General features: G+C 42.8%; 1 protein-coding gene across 4 annotated transcripts in view; it reads right to left on the reverse strand.

Annotated features, from left to right (window-relative positions):
- Positions 1 to 8,486, reverse strand: part of GAB3 (GRB2 associated binding protein 3) — a 65,446-nt gene extending 56,960 nt beyond the window's left edge. For all 4 annotated transcript variants that reach the window (XR_014616447.1, XM_084213334.1, XM_084213333.1 and 1 more), the window contains exon 1: positions 7,998 to 8,486. Coding sequence is in view for 3 of the 4 variants with exons in the window: in XM_084213334.1 (XP_084069460.1) it covers positions 7,998 to 8,069 (72 nt within the window). In the remaining variant the exon portion in view is untranslated. The remainder of the gene's footprint in view (positions 1 to 7,997) is intronic.
- Between the last annotated feature and the right edge of the window lie 9,384 nt (positions 8,487 to 17,870).

Raw genomic sequence — 17,870 nt, forward strand, 5'->3', positions numbered from 1 at the left:
CTGGGTTTCTATTTCTGGCATGGACTAAACTCCCTCTATTTATTTAGCAGCCTACACACCATTACAGTAACATAGCAACAGTACTTTCAGTTGTGAATTTGAAAAAAAAGCAAAGCAAAAAAAAGAACATATGAACATATTAAAACTGTTAAAGCATTGGAGTCTAGTAACACTTCAATAAATGCCTTTTCCTTTTTTTTATATATTAAATACCAGAGTTATTAAGCTTCCAGTCTGCAAACCCAAAGGAAAGGGATGCACAGGGGAACCAAAGCAGCATCACCACCACAAAGCCTGTTCTTCCTATGCCCATCTGATTGTCCCCTAACCTTTCTGTTTGTTTGTCTTAATGATGTTCCAGCTTGACTATTTATTGGGCTCAGAGCAGATGAAAGCAAGAGTTTGGGGAGGATTCTGAGATAACGATGGGGTTTAGCTGGTGGTTTTCCATCACTTTCTAGGAACAGTTCACCATTATTTTATAATCCATAGCTCAAGGCTGGTGTGACACTCAGTTATCTGTCAAAAAGGAATATTTGAAAAAGTATAAAGTGTAACAGTAACAGGAATAATGTGAGTACCAGTCCCATTTTCAGCTGACAGTCCAAATCTCACTGTTTTACTGGGAAAGGTAACCAGTGAAGATCTGTAAAAGCAGCCCCGGAGTCAGGGGAGGACGCAGTGAAAACACGTTGCAAACCTTTTTACAGTGGGAGCAAAGCACTTGAAAATCTCAAAAAACCCAATTCCCTGAGCTACTTGAGTGCTTCTTATTTTTAAACCTAAGGCCTCAGTGAGAATGCAATTATTTTCTTAGGATGGGTTCAAAATGTTGAACTTATTAAAAATAAAACTTCTTAAGCTTGCAAAGCTTCCACTATAAATATTAGTAAACAATCCAGATGATGTAGCTGGAACAGCAGCGAACACTTGGCGAGGGAGCATTATCACTTCTCCTGAAACTGTTTCTTCACTGCTACTGTAAACTCAGCTGGCATCTCTTGGGATGTTTCCTCTCCTCCCTCGGTGATTTGATTCTGATCAGCTTGGTCACCTCTGAGCGCTGGGAGCTTCTCTGTGGAACCAGCAACAGCCCCTGGAAGTGCAGCTCTACTTTGCTACTTGGGTACTTTACTTTACTTTACTTTACTTTACTTTACTTTACTTTACTTTACTTTACTTTACTTTACTTTACTTTACGCTTCTCCAGTGCTCCCAAACCCAGGAAGAACTTTGGTAAAGCTCATGGCTTTACTGCTCTGTTTGTAAAGTCTGCAAGCAAAACACAGCCCAAGCTCGTTCTGAACTATTGCCTTCTCCTTGGCACGGCCAGTTCGTGTCAGCTTGGAAAAATGGCTCCACAACTGTAAAATCCTTGAACTTCTACAAACAGTTTGCAAGTCTGGTATGTAAAAACAGACTGTTCACAAACTATGTGCTCTGCTGACATTACAGCAGTTGCAAAGTTAGAAAGGGTCCCCTCATGGCCATTATTCTGTCCAACAGAAATATGAATACATAACCCACGGTCTCAAGACTTGGGAGTCACAGGATGAATATTTATCACTAACAGGCCTCACAGAAAGCATTGTCTTTTAAAAAAAGCATTGTCAAAAAGGAGCCAAAAACTTTCACATGACAATCTAAGTTCAGTTTAAATTAACACTCTCATTTAAGTAACTTCAAATTCATACTAATAACAACATTTGACTGCCTTTCTGTGAAATGCTCTGTGAAAATGGATCCTGTATAACTGTAATGTGCTGTTCAGGGCTTTTGTGGAAAGCTACAATGCAGTTTTGACTGCAGGGGTCAGGTGGGGTTTTTGGCATCAGGAGGGAAGGGAATAACAAAATCTCTAAGAACAGTTGTCTCATTCTAACAATTACAAAGCTATGAATGAATTAGCCTCAGAAAGGGAGTATTTTTCTGGCACAAAGACTAGGCATCAGTTTTGGTCTGTTTTGAACAAATACCAAGCTGCAGCAGATTCTAGAATTGAGTTTTGCATGGCTATGTGTTTGTTTATTTTCCTGATGCAACACAAACTGAAGCAAGTCAAGGATATTATTGTAAAGCAGAAAAAAAAAAGTTTAAGAATTGCATTTTATTTAACAATTAAATGAGAGAGAAGAAAATGTATTTTATCTGGCTGCATGTAATGTTTTGACATGCAAATTTTATTTCAAGACCAGCATTTTTTCCTTGTCTTATCACATTGCTAATTTATTTCCAAATCAAATGAAAAGGACAAAAAAGCAAATAAAATTACTGTTTTTCCAACAAGTAACATTGTCCCTTTCCCTAAAAACCTAGCAAATTTTCATAACAAATATTCACAGCATTTTAATGCATCATGGTAGAAGTAATGTGTTTATCCATATTTCCATAGATGAAGTGCTGCAACAAAGACTTCACCAAAGTATGACTTGTAATGCATTTTCCTCTGAGCCATGTTTGACTGCATCACTCATTTAATCACCACTCAAGTTAACATTTCCTTCTCTATTTCAAACTAGCATGTTTTTTTAAGGCTCTATTTTTGAATGCAAAGACCTGATAACTTGTGGGTTTCTGTTTTGAATAGAAACCAATAGCTGGACATTCCTGTGCACTGAAAACATGTAGTGAAAGATTAAACTGGGGCTTCAGGACTATTATGGCTCCACCCAAATAAATAGTTCAAGGGAAATTATTCTGATACACAAGTTGCCAAGAACAGCAGTGTTTTTTAGAAATTATTTCTTTCTTAGAAGTCAACCTATCTCATTAAGCATTGCATTTAAACTATCAAAACATCGTTAAAAGGGAAGAAAACGGTCTAAAATAAACACCACATTTAACCTACCAAAACAAGGTCTGATTTGCACACAGCTAATTGCAAATGTTTAATTCCAGTGATGGAAACTCCTCCCTAACATAAATATTCTGCTGGTGTTTTACCAGTGAGATCAATTCGTACAGGATTTCACAGCAAAGGGAACATGTAGACTGCCACACAGGAGCTTCTGTTTGAAAGCCTTCATGTTCTCAAAATTCAGTTATTTTTTAATACACAAACCAAAAAGATAGAATATTCACTGGTTTTTAAAATGAAACAACAACAGAAAAAAACATAGGCACAAAACTTACAACTGGAATGAGCTGAAAGGCTCTGACAACTTTCTGCACCCATGTGACTCCTACTTCCACCCAGCCTGTGAACCACAGTTACAAAACCCGCTCAAATTGGTTAAAGCAACTCAGGGATATTTATTCAGGAAAGTATGAAAGGTGGTCAGAATTCCCTGTTCAAAAGGGGCAGGACTCAAGAGGTGAGGCTTTGTAAGGAGCATCTGGAAATTAAAAGACTTAAGGATAAAAATTTAATTTGGGTTTCTTCTTGAGAATAGTTTTCAGAACCTTCCCCCAAACCCCAAAGCAGCAGAAGTGCTTGACCTCACAAAGCAGTTGGGGATTTCTTTCAGGGAAGGGTGGCAGTGTCCTCTGGTGACAGCAGCCCAGTGCTGGATCAGGGAGCAGATGCTCTCCATCCCACCCACCCTTTGCTGTGCTCTGCGGCTCCTGTTCCTATTACTTGACTCGTTCATAATTCTACTTTACTTTTTCTTCTTAGTAACTTCCTGTTTGTTCTCCTGATAAATACCAGAACTTCAGCTAAAAATGGAGAAGTTGCCTAGATTCTCTTATCTTCTAAAGCCCCAGCCTTGGTGTGCTGCGGTTGGGCCCTGGCAGATCCCCCAACGGTCAGAGATGCTGGGCTGGGCACTTACTGCCCCACACACAGACACAGCAGCAAAGAACTCTGCCCCGCCAGCTTTTGCCATAGGGTACATTAATTTACACCTCTATGTGTCTTCTCAGACCAGACACTTCAAGAAGAAGAGTGGTAGGAAGTGCAAGGCTACATTTTCTAATATGGGGTCCATTTGGGACTCTTGTTCTAGAGATGCTGACAAGGAATTTTGATTTTCAACAATGTTTGAAGAAATCAGTCACTCAAGTAAAGTGGGAAACTTGCCCTTTTTTTGAGCAAGTGGTCTTCCCTCATCAATTTGTATAGTACTGAAGATTAAAAATAGCTCTTCAGCTGGGGTACAGCTGCACAGCGTTAAGTTAAATGGAGCTGCAGTGACTCACAGCAAGCAAACATCTGGATATGGCCCTTTACTACTGCAAACCACACAGCACTAACAGCAAGTAAACACTGCCAGCGCATTCAGAGCAGCTACTGCTGCTGCTCCACACTGTGTGACAAACAATGGGACAGCGATTCCAGGAGAGGCTGCAGTTAGCTGTGTGTTAAAATTCCCATCTCCTTCTTCTTGTCAGCACATGAGCAATGTGTCTTCTCAATAGCGGTTCTCTTGTTTCATTAGATATTCTCTGGGCCTTCTTCTATGTTGTTTTTCCTTTTTCATTGTGACTTTTTGCACTGGCTGTGTTAAGTCCTTTGTTTCCAAGGCCATGAAACAATTCCTTCCTTCCACCTCCCCCAAATACACAACAAATAATAACAGTGATCAGATAAATTTCCACGTGAAAACTATCAAGGAGCCAGCTATTCAATGCTGACAATACAGAATTGGGATGGATGTACTCAGCACCAATGTAAGGAACTGTAAAACCCATCCAATTTGAAGCAGATTCCCCCATTACACCTAATTCCCTGCAGAGGCTGGTATTCACTGATTCCTAACATCAACAGCAAAAATCTTCAGTGGCTTTTCCTCCTGTGGGGCTGAATGTCAAACTATGACTGATACTTAACATTTTTGGTCTAGAGCAGGATGGACTTTACCTCCATCACCACCACTTCTTAGTTTTTGTTAGCAGCTTCTTCCTCTCTCTCTCCTGCCCCATACCCAGCTTCCCCCAGCTCTGGCTGTTCCCTGGCACCCCTCAGGCCCACGCAGACCTGGTGGGTGAGAAAAGCTGGAACCAAGTGGGGAAATGAAAGCAGCACAGCTTTCGGGTCACACTCAGAGGACAAAGGACTGCAACACACACCAAATACTCTCCTGGGAGAGTCCTTGCACAACAGCCTCTATAGATAGGCTGACGTGGTGGTTTCATGGTTCAAGTATCAGATTGAGAGAAAAGCATTGCCCATGCCATTAAATCACTATTAGAGCATTTGCCTGATGTAGCAAAGCTCCCTGTGCTTTCTAACGAATTCTTTGTGTTTAGCATTAAGCTCTCTGTTTTTACAGAGAGTTGCACTAGGGTAATTAATCTCATGTTCGTTTCCTGCACATGCAAGAGAGCAGCCTTTGTTAGGGAATGATAAGACACTTCTAAGAATAGTGTTACTAAGAGCATCGGCTTTGTAAGACATTGCAGGGAAAACATAGACCCTTAACACCTGCTTTTCACTTTCAAAGTTTTGAAAATAACGTTCTGCTTACCCAGAGGCAAATTCTGACTTGTTTATGCGTAGAAAACCTAACTGCTTTCACCAGACAACAAATATAAATGAAGGTATCCTTTAGTCTTGGAAAGACTAATTTGTTTAATTTTATAAACACTGCAAATATTCCCAGTGGCTTCAGAGGGACTATTGCAGTTCCCAGTCTCACAACCTGAATTCATTGCTTTTTCTGATCTTTTAACCACATATTCCGCTGAAATGAAATGGATTTTCTTAATGATAGATGTAACAGATGAAGGATTAACAATTTATCTGTGTGTAAAACACTGGACCCTCAGATCAGACCTTACAAAGGCCGGATGCTGAGCTCAGGAAAATGTAAACTGGGAGACAAACCCTAGAGAGCGAAGGAGGCTGGGCAGCGTGCGAGAGGTGCCGGAGCAGCAGGCCGGGCTGGCACTTGAAGCTCCCTGGAAGCGTCGGCTCCGACCGTGGGCTCTTCCAGCTGAGCACAAAGGGTGGTGTTGAACTCGGGGATTTATGTATGTTGTCAGCTCAGAACCAGAGCCAACACCATTCTCCTGTAAGCGGTTGACACTTGACACCTACTGAAGTCAGTTTAAACAGGCATTGTTTTAAAGCTCTGTTGTTTTTAAGCAGGCACCGTGGCTCAGCCCGAGCTATCTATCTGCTACCCCAGTGCAAGATACACGAGCTGTCATGCTGGTGAAACTCTACCAAAAATAGGGAAGAAGTAATTTACAGCAGGTGAGAGACAATTTCCATTTGGTTTGGAGCATCCACTGTGTAACCAGTCATGTGAGAAAGGACATTCAGCTTCGCTGTACTTGCGCCAGATTTCTTTCTGTTTTATTATGGACAAAGGATCTTATCCTCCTAACCAGAAAACAAAGCTTAATCTGCAGAGATCTGGCTAATCTAATGGTGTTTGGATAATAATATAGACCAAATTTCCCCTGATTTTGTAGTGCAAAATCTGAGCAGAGCAGACTGCAAGTAGCCTTGTGAGCTGATCAGAGCCCCTGTTGTGACTATTATCTTCACTGTATAATGGGGGCTTTCAAATCCCAGCTTTATCACATTCTGTTTTCTCTACTTTGCCCTTTTATGAATATTGAGTCATCAAAAATAGCTTCACTAACAGAGTTACTAATGATACCAGCTGGGTGAATCAGTGGCTCTTACACTGTGCCTGCCATACAGTGCTATTAGTACACTCGTTACAAAATACAGCAAAAATGAGATGCCCATAATTTATTTGTAGCTCCCGTGAGACACATCATAGTGGTTATTTTAGAATTGAAAAATGCTAACTGAACAAAGCAAATATTCAGCCACTTCAATGCATTACTGTGGTCTACAGGAAGAAACTCTGGCTAAGAATAAGTTAAAAATAATTCCAGCATCAGTAAATTATCCTTTCTGCTAGTTTTTAGCCAAAGAAAAAACACACTACCAAATGATATCCACCATATTCTTCCACAAGACAGTTATGCCTCACATTACCGGGAAAAGCTAACATCAGCACTCCAGAGAAAACGCTGATAAACAGAAGTGAATACGACAAATGATGTCAGCTGTGCCTACGGCTGGAGCGCCGGAGCCACGGCCAGTGCATCCTTCGAGTACGGTGCAGAGCTCCGGGGGAAGTCAGGTTAGAAGGGCATGACTCAAACGGGTATTACCGATTCCAAAAGTGTCACAGCAGAACATAACAACATGCCTGATGAAGAACCACCACAAATGAGTATGCAAAATGGTCCATGAGGGGCTTATATTGTTAATGCTGTCCCAAGCAAATTTTTAAGGGTCATTTATTCCTACCCGGAGTGCTTTCCTCGCACTCCTGCAATGAGACAGTTTCCTATGTTTGCAACACACATCCTTTTTTTTTTTTTTTTTTTTTTTTTTTTCCAGACAAACCAAACAGGCAAGCAGATAGAGAATGAAACAAGGGGCCCATAGTGCAGTTGCAGATCTCCATGCAGGGCTCGCTTCTCCTCCCCAGCCCCCTTCACCTTTCAGCTATCAGGAACTTTACAGCACAGCATCTTCCAGCACCTCTTTATCACAGACCAAAAAGCTTTCTGAAGCTTTCTGCTTACAACTGCATTAGTAAATAAAACTATTGTATATGTTGCCTTTAGCAAGTGTCATAGAAATTACAGAGCATCTTAACAAAACCAAGCCTCAGAATTTAAATTACTGGAATTTTGGCTGTTTGGGTTTGGGTTTTTTTTTCCCCCTTCCTTTTAGGATGTTCTTGTCCGTCCCTGGAAAAGTGACATCTGCAATTCTATTACAACAATTCTATTAGTTGCGGCAGCGTTAACTGAAACCGAAATGTGGTTTTTAACCTAAAATATGTTGCATAACAGCTGAAGTACTGTAATCTTACGAGCCGGGAAAGGTTAATTCCAGAGGGCACAAGAATGTCGGTGGAAACTAAAATACTCCATAAGCGCATGGACTTGGAATTCTTTTTGTTTTAGTCCAAGGCGAAGCCGAAACGGGCGAGAGATTTCAAAGGAAGAGTCAGACAGCAAGCACATGCCGAAATCCCTTTAGCGAGAAAAAAAAATATCAGCAAAGCCTCTGCACTTACGTATCTCTTGAGTTTCTTCTCGGGGGGTGATTTGATGAGCCAGCCAGTGCAAACCACGTCCCCCGAGCTCATCTTCCCCCCGGGCGCGGAGCGGCGGAGCGGGAGCCAGGGTGCGGGCTGCCAGTGCGTGTGTACTTGTTATGTGCGGGTGTGCGTGCGGCTGTGTGTCCGTCCGTCCGTCCGTCCGTGCGTGTGTGCTCTTGCGTGTGCTGGGATGCGAGTGCGTGTGCGCTGAGATGTGAGAGTGTGTGTGTGTGTGTGTGTGTGCGCTGGGTTGTGAGCGTGAGTGTGTTTGCTGGGATCGTGTTCGCTGGGATCTGAGTGTGTGTGTGTGCGGACGCGTGTGCCCGGCGGTGCGTGTGTGCGTGCCGTGTCCGCCCGAGTGTGCGCCGGTGTGTGCGGGCGTGTGTCCGCCCGTGCGGCTGTGTGTCCGCCCGTGCGGCTGTGTGTATTGTTCCCAGCCAGTTCGCACCGCAGCGATCAGCTTCCTTCAGCTGCTCTCTGCTGCAGCCCCAGCCCGCGGAAGAAGTCATGACATTGATCACTGACACGGCCAGCCCTCCCTCCGCCGCCAGCACAATGCAACACACCGAGCACGTGATGGGCGGCCGGGGCTCGCCGCCGCCGCCTGCGACACCCCCGGCAGCGGCAGCGGCAGCGGGCGGCTCCCGCGCCCCGCCGCGCATCGCCCCGGCCAGCCCGGCCCGGAGCCCCGGGGATGCCGGTGGTCCCTGCCCGGAGCCCCGCGGATGCTGGCAGCCCCTGCCCGGAGCCCCGCGGATGCCGGCGGTCCCTGCCCGGAGCCCCGGGGATGCTGGCAGCCCCTGCCCGGCGGAGCGCGGTGGGCGAGCCCCGCGGCTGAGCCGTGGGAGCGCCGGAGGCAGCGGTGACCGCGGAGGTCCCCGTGGGGACCGTGGGGACCCCGCACGAGAAGGGCTCTGGCCGCAGCGGGAGGCAAAATCAGGGCCGGTGGGGCTAGTCCCCACTGAAACCTCCACTACAGCTTCCGACATCTAACAAGCTTCGTTAGTCTGTGGATTTCGTGCTTTTTCCAGCAGCATTTAGCCCCCTGTACGAATTCAATAGGAATAAACTTGATTTTTCTGCTCTCATTATCACGGATTTTTTAGAAACATAGTTTTTTAGAAAGTGACTTCAAGGAGACTGCCACTCCACTGTCACAACTGAAAAATACGCCCACAGAGTGCATAATATTGCTGATATCCTTGTAGTCTGTGCCTCTTTCCAGGGTGGGAAACTCTTGCCTTTTCAAGGACAGGGCAATCTGTGTTCATTTTTCAGAAGACTTTTTAAACTCTGACTTATTTAAAGAGGACGCAGTGGTTCTTCACTAACTTCACAAGTCTGTTACTTAGAGGAGTTTCTTGTGCCCCGGCCAGGCACAGCACTCACAGTGCAGCCTGCCTGCAAGGTGTGATCAGCACCAGCACGCCCATGGCAGAGTTTAATCTTTTCACAGAATTTTCAGGTCTCTGCTGGGGCTCTTTGGCAGGGCAGGCTGACAACAGCTTGCAGTGTGACTCCCCGAATCTCACAAACTAGAAATGTGTTTTTCAAGTTTTTAAGCAAAAAGGTGATTTCAATATGTATTTATTATATTTAATATAATATGTACTATAAATGACATAACTGTATAAATATGGCCCTATGTAAATTCACATAAAATATAAATAAATCTGCACAAACTCATAGATTCCTTTTGCTAGTGCTTTACATTATCATTGGTCTCAAAAGAATCCTATGGTAAATGAAAACTGTCATGAATAAATTACAAACATATTTCAAATGCGCTCTGACTTTTTTAGATATGTTTTTGTTTGAGAATGGCTTTCATGCAGTCTTGCCGTATTATTTAATTCCCAGCCTTCTATTCTACTACCACCTTCACTCAGCTCCATTTATCCATTATCCACAGTGATGTTTTAACAACTTCACATGTTTAATAGCAGGTTTGTGAACAAGGCTTTGCAACACTTCTTCTTGGAGAGATATATCCAGCCATGGAACTTATTTAGGGGAAGAAAGTCACACTTTCCTTCCATATATGACTTGCCTGTGTCACCCTGACAGATACAGTAGCCTAGAACTAAAGGCTTAAAATGTCCAAATGTCAAAATAAAATGAGTCGGGATACACTTCATGTGCTATCCCTGCACTGTCCTAGCAATATCCATTTTTTACTGGATCATGCTTCAGACAGATGGCTTCCCTTGTGCAGCTGCATAACCACTTGCAGAAAAGCAGTAGAAAGAATGGGGAGGGGACAGGACAGGGGAAAAAGGAGCCTGGGCTACCAAATGAATTTAAACATTGAACAGCAGACCACAGCCTTAAGGAGAGCTCTGGCTCTGTCTTTGCTGGGCTGCTTAGATCACCAGCAGTCCCTGCCCCTGCACTTCTGCCATCAGCTCCACTGCACAGACATGGTGTATTTCTGTGTCTACATGAGGAACTGAATCACAAACCTGACTGTTTGGAAAAGAACGAGTCAAAAAAATGAGAGAGATTATTTTCCAGCTGCATCAGGACTAGTTTCCTGATCTGATAAATGCTGTGTCCTGCAATAGCATGTACCTTATCAAGGGAGGGGGTGATGCAGGGGCAATAAGAAGAAATCAGCAGTTGCTTAAATTGGCACTTCTGCCCAAAACCCGCCTGCTGAGTGGTAGCCATGGTAACAGGGAGGGGTGCAGTCATTCTGTTCCCTGCTCGATGTGTCACTCCTCTGTCACAGGCTCCTGTCCTCTGAACTGCTGGAATGGCTCAGCTGCCTGTGAAGCACCTGCCCGGCCACTTGCACTCAGCACATTAGAATAAATAAAATCTGTGCCAGCTCACTAATGATGCCAGTAGCCTGAGGAGAAATACAGGAAGCCATAATTAAGCAGAGCATGTGGGGGTTAACGTGTTTGTTATGAAAGCTGCTGTTGCCTTCTTGGTATTTGAGCTCCAAACATTAAAAGAGCAAATAAAGTTATTTTCTTACACTGACAACTTTCATTGTGCTGATAATGTATCACTCACACACGTTTGACAATAACAGGCTTAAAAATTAATGGTTTCTCATCCTGATGGAAGAAGTGGGATTTCACTTTTATCCATGTGATCCATGCACAAATTTTTCAGCCACATTTAAATAATCAAATTAGTTTCTTAAATCCATCCTCATGATGTCGAATGACGGGGTCTTTGTTTTTAAAATGCTACCGTTGAAGACATATGTAGAGGGTGAACTGATGTCAGAAATATAATAGAAAGTTGTAAATCCTCTCTTCTACTGCTGAACAGGTTGTTTTCCCCTTCCTAAAGACATTATCCAGAGGTGCTACCACTGTCACGGATCAGCTTGGCCTTGGCCAGTGGCATGTGTGTCTTGGAGCCAGCCAGCTGATCTTGCCTCTGTTGGACATGGAGGAAGCATCTGCCAGCTTCTCACGGATGCCACCCCTGCAGCCCCTCTGCTGTCAGAACCTTGCCACACGAACCAACACCGCCCTCCCCAGACTAACCTCGTATGTGCCACCAGCAAAGATCAGAGCAACCACGGTCAGTTTGACCCTGGATGTGAGTGCAATTCACATCAGCAAGATCCCTGAGAGAATTCTCTGCTTGTCATGGCAGTACTGGTGTACTCCTTTCATTCCTTAACTTAGGCTACTGATGTTTCAGAGGAAAACAACACTAATAAAGCAGAAGAGAACAAAATGGCTACTTGCATTGATGGGAAACTCCTTCATGACTTGACAGACCACTGATAGAAGTTAAGTTTGCTATTTAAGCTTCTCCATTTCTATGTTGCACAGCAACTGGTGCTGTTATCATTAATTTTGAGAGCAGTGAAAGCTCTTATTTCCTTGTGCACAAATGGATAATCAGGATGGAGAGGATGGAAAAAATCAGAAGGATTTATTTAATTCACAAATTTATAGGTATAAAAGGAGAAAGAGATGCCAGAGTCTCAACTGACATTTCCACAAGCAGATAGTTTTCTGAGAATCTAGCCTCCCATTTAATTTACAACACCACACAGGCATTGAGAAGGTTGAGGTGCATGCAAGAGACAGCCATAGCCCTGGGAGAACAGCCTTTTTCTCTCAGCTAGCAACTGATCCCTGTTTACATATGGAACTCGCACCACACTTACTCAGCAGAATGCTAACATGCCTCTGCAGCTTTCTCTCAGCAAGCTGAGAAGCCCAGTGCCACAAAAAGACATGACACAGTATATATGTTCCAGCTGTTCCTGACAGTTACCACTCTGCTCCCCCCTGCAGACAAGTATTTCACTCTCTCTCTTGCCATTCACAAGGACAAATTTAACAAAGTCACGGGATAATTCAGCCCCTGCTCTTCCTTTCAACAGCCTGTCCTCACCATACAAATCAGGTCTAAAGGAGGAATGCACTCAGATCTTCAGAGTCACGATTTATTGCTGTTGTTAAAACAATTAGTACCAAAACTGGAGCCTGACCACAGGCCCAGGGTGATGCTGACCCCTCTGCACTGTGCTGTTTGATTGATGAATACATTCTGCCTGGTTCGTGCTCTGTCACCCCCAGGACCTTGGTGGCAGTGACACCCCATGGGCAGACACCTGATTTTGGAGCAGGAGCCATTGTGAAAAGAATAAAAGACAACAGAGGAACATTGCTGTGGTTTTGCTCCAGGAAGCTCTGAACTGTGTAAGCTGTGTGTGAGGACGGCCTTTATTGTTGTGGACAGGGCAGAATCTAAATTTACCAAAAGCTCTCATGACACATATGCAGAACTCTGTCAGCCCCTTTCAGAAAACAGACCAACGCCCTCTGGCACAAACCTCCCCTGTGAAACAGCAGCAGACATCCAGCATCTCATAGCAAAGTCTCCTGTTTAGAAAAATAGCTGGTGGAAGACTGGCGTTCTGCTGAATAGTGCATTTATTTACAAATGTTAAACTGTCTTTTTCTGAAGTGGGAGTGGCAACAAACAGGTTCACTTTGGTTCAAACCTCTGCCCTGGCTCTTTTGCCAGATGAGAGGTTTCTCTCTTCTCTGTCATCCACAAAAGCACTCACTAAAAATTGTGGATTTGCTAATTTTCAGCTTCTCTTTGCAGACTAGTAAACAATTTTATGATGTCTACACACGTGATGAAGTAAGTCATGGCTGTTCCTTTCCACATGTGAATCAGTAGCAAACATTTAGTGAGGATTTCCTCATGGAGTAATGATATTACTGGCCCCTCAAGGTCAGCAAATAACCCTTGCAGGTGAGGGAGGAGATACAAAGGCTTTTTTAAAGATCCAAAATTTCTATTATAATTGTCCTAATAAATTTTATGAGTTAAGAAAAATCTAATTTATTTTTCATACACAACAATGATCAGTACTCAGCTCACACATGAGGTCTACTTTATAGGGCAATTTCAAGGTGTTTACCTTCTTTATTAAAGGAATCCAAAATATTCTATTTGACATCAAGATTATGATATGTCTCTTCCAGATAAGAAATAGCAAATCATTATTTGAATGCTAATACCCTGAAAGTGAGGATTTGCTGAGACCAGTTTACTCCAGACTATCTGGAGCAGCCTGAAGTTTGGATGAGAAGCTTAAAGAAGGGTCCCAGGTAGGCCTGAAGAAAGAGACAGAAAAAGAAGTATGTAGTTTAATGTTTAGATGAAAAAAAAATCTGTCTAGCTATTTTCAGACTCATAAATGTGCAAGACTCTCCAATAGCTGGAGGATGGATCTCAGCTTCCCCCAAATTGTCCTGCTGAGACCAGAGAACACCCTGGAGTGATGAGAAAATGAACCCAGGAGATTTAACAGAGGACACTCTGTTCTCTAGATTGCCCAAAAATCCCTGAGAATAAATAGGAACCTACCTGTTACACTTGGGAGAAATTTTCATGCTGATGGCAGAACTATGGGTGAGAGACCTTCCCTCTCTAGGCAATTAACTATGTTTAATTATGATTGAATAGAGCAAAATACAGCAAATAGAGCATTAAGCAATGCACCAAAATACAGCAAACAGACCAGATTTCTGAACTCTATGTGTAAAAGGTTGCTCTGTGTGAAGAATGCAAATGCAGGAAAGGAGGGATTGTTTTGATGGCAGCTGTGTGTTTGAGACTGTTACAAAAAAGGAAGATTCAGTACAGGATGAGGAAGAAAGAAGGCCCAGGCAGTCAGGGAAGCAAAATAGCAGCAAAAAAAAAAAAAAAAAAAAAAAAAAAAAAAAAAAAAAAAAAAAAGGGACAGCAAGGGGAAAAGCAGACACATATCCCATGTGGACTACGATAAAATACGTTTGTCTAACAGACCCCTCAGCAGAAATGGACAGTACCCTGGAAAATAGAATAGCTTCAGTCTAGTTTTTCACAGTGTGTAGATGTTTACAAGTAAAAATAGATATAAAGGACAAGATTACAAGTATTTTTACCGCAGGGTAAAGCCTATGGTAACTGAAGTGATGGCTTTTGGCTATGGAATGGATCTGCCATGCTCGCAAGGCTTAGGCAGGCAGTATTTTGCAGCATCCTTTTGTGCATTTCCTGTATTCAGAGGAAATCCTGGTGCATGCTAAAACCTTTAAACAAGAACTGTTACCTTTACAAATAATCTGTGTGAAATCAAACCCACAGGCTTTTGGTTAAGAGAGAATTAATTTGTTTTGGGCAAAGAAGTAAAAGGATTCTTTGTGAAGAAAGAATCTCAACCAACATTTAAGAGAGTTAAAGACTGTACTGCCCAGCCTGCTCACTGGATTCTCACAAATATTCCAAATTTTATAATGATCTGTCTTTGTTAAGAGCAGTTTGTTTTTATAGGTTTTGAATATTGCAAAATGACTGCATAGGTTAGGGAGAAAAAGATGCCATTGCAGGGAGTAGCAAATTATGCTTCAGCTTCATTGCAGTTGGAAGAAACTTTTGACAGCTTTTGCTTTGCTCAAAAATCTCTGTTGAAGTGCTCTTCTGGTCAGGGACTGTCTTCTTGACACGGTGCTCAGATTTTGGCAAAGTAGTAGCTTATTACAGCAGGAAATATTTTATGACCTCCAAAGGAATCACCAATCATTGCTTTATCTGGATGACATCATTGTTTGTAGGTGGGCAAAATCTGGCATTCAGGACAGAATACACAGTCGTAAAGCTGTTTATTAAAGCCTGGTTATGGTAGCTTAAACTGAGACAAATTAGTGTGGCTGCAATCCCACCCTTCATCTTGCTGTAGATCTGTTTTGCTGCTGTATTGGCACTGGCCCCTGTGTGCGTGGGCAGCTGACTTGTTTTGCTGGGCTGATCTGAGGAAAAAATAGTAACTCTCTTTGTTAGGATCGATTTTGTTTTTTAGAATCTTGAACTAACCCACCGCTCACCTGCAGAAACACCAGTAACAGTGCAAGGGGTCAGGAACACAAACTGTGAGAGCTCCTGGCTCTCCCAGTGTGACTGTGAACACACAGCCAAAAAAAAAAAAAATTAAGTAAAGAACTGTGTAGTTGGGAAATACAGGGATATTAGAAGACTTTCCAGTACCACAATAAAGCTCTGGATACTAAAGCCTGGATTAAAAATGCAATATTGGGATAAAGTTGTAAAAACAAAGAGTATTTGTACAGCTATCAACACTTTAAACCAGACACAAAGGACATGTTATAGTTCCCAATGCTGAATGTGGTCTTGCATTTCCAAACCCTATTGGCAACACCAGAGACTCTCCATAGGGTAAAATGAAAACTTGATACAGAAAATTGATATGTTGATATGAAGCCTGTACCACAAAAAAAACCCCAACAAACAAGAGAAGAAAAAAAACAAGCAAAAAAAAAAAAAAAGCCTCACAAAACCTTCAAGCAACTAAAAAAAATGCAAACCCTTTTCTACAAGAATACTCAATGTCAAGTCTATGAGGGCACATTGTTTCCTGTTACTGATGCAGAATCAGGGAGCATTTGTTTGTGGCCATGAACTGCACTGCTCTCAGCTCTTGGCTGCTGCAAAGCCCTGCAGCCATGGACATCCTCAGAAATGGCATCTTCAGCAAAACCTGGCTTACAAATGAGTGGCTCATAAACCAAGAGCACATTTGAATAGTGGCACATAAACCAAGAGCACATTTGAATAGTACCTTCCTTATTGTAAGCTCTAGAAGAGGAATCCTAAGCTTCTTTTTAATCCTATGAACAAGAAAATTATCTGGAACCCTGAAGTTGGTAAACTTGGAAGGGAACCTGTGAAATAAGGAACTGAATGAAACAGGTAAGTGCAAGAATGCATAGAACTGTGCTACTGGACATAGCCAAGGCTACTTGTAGAGAAATAACCTGTTACTAACAGCAACATTAAAATAGCAACACTTGATATAAGCATTTTAAGCAAGTCAGTAGCACTGCTGCAGTCAGGTTAACGTGTGGTTACTGTGGTTGATCAGACTTGGAGGCTGATGTAGGCATGGAAAGGTGGCAACTATTCAAGTCAACTTGCAAATCTTGCAAATACCTCAGAGGTAGCTGTGTTACTTCCAGGTCCTGCTGTTTATATATAAAGCTGAATTATAAAGCTGTTTATTGCTTACAGTCAACATGCATTGCACAGTTGTGGTTAAAGTTAATTTCTGTTATGATTAAGCCAGAAAGGAGCAGTGTCCTAGAAGTGGGTTTTGGACAGGGGCATTCAATGGAGAACCTCTAGAATGTGCATGTGGGAGTGAACAGATGCCAGAGTAACAGGATACAACCTTCCCAAGGCCCTTCTTAACAAAACCCTTTTGCCGTTCTATGGGAAAGCGCTATGTGTATGTGATAGAGTTATAGAGATAATTAAACAACAGCAAGTAAAACATGGTATACAAAGTAATTTTGGGGTTTTTTTCCCTATTCTTGATCAGAATAGTTTCAAGGCTGAGCAGCATTCACATCAACTAGTCCTCAGGCTGCCGGATGCCCTTGCCAGGACTGCCGCAGCTGAGTACAGGCCGGTGTTGCCACCTGGTGGCACGTGACAGCGGCACTGCCACTTGAAATCGGACCGTCAAGTCAGCAAAGACACGCATCACAACTGGTATCTAAGGCACGTTTTATTATTTAAGCTGTCGCTTTCTACAGAATCTGCCAACAGCAGATCACCATCCCCACGGCGCATTCACATGGCTCCATTTCACCAACACCGAGTTTCTTGGTTGCTGTGACAGCCCCTCCTGCTTACCAAGGGGCTCAGAAGGTCTTTGAAGACCACTCCTGTTTTTTCAGCAGGTGCCTGCATAATCCTGTCACTCCCTTTCTAGTTAGCAGCCATAGCCACTGCTCTTCAGCTGTGGTCTGAGTTACAAACCTGTTGCTATTGGTGGCCTTGCATGGATTTGGCAGATTCTTGGTGTGTGGAGTTTATTTGCTCTCGTCAATTCAGCAGCCTGCTGGGTTACAGGTCTAGCGTTTGTCAGCTCAAAGGGGCTTGTACAGCAACTTGACCTAGAAAGTAATTCCACAGAATACTAAGATTTATTTAAGAAGTCACACAAACCCAGTTATATCTGTGCTAGAGAAATGAAAACTGCCACAGTTTGGGAAAGGTTGAGTAATCACAGTCCAAAATTTTAAAATCTTACGGAATTACCTGGATAGGAGAAGAAAATGTCACTGGACCTGTATCTTATAATATCTTTACATATTTCAGCAGTGTTTAAAATGTACAAGTGGGTAACAGTGATCCTGCAATTTCTCTTTTTAAATCTGACAAGGAAACATAATTCTCATCATACAGTAGGCTAAGTGGGATTTTTCTGAGATGGGCAGAGGAGGCCTGCTAAATTGGGGTGTAGGAAACCACACATTCAGCTCTGGTGATTATCTCTAGCAGATTGTAAAA

Source organism: Fringilla coelebs (assembly GCF_963513975.1).
Source record: "Fringilla coelebs genome assembly, chromosome: 11".
Lineage (NCBI taxonomy): Eukaryota > Metazoa > Chordata > Aves > Passeriformes > Fringillidae > Fringilla > Fringilla coelebs.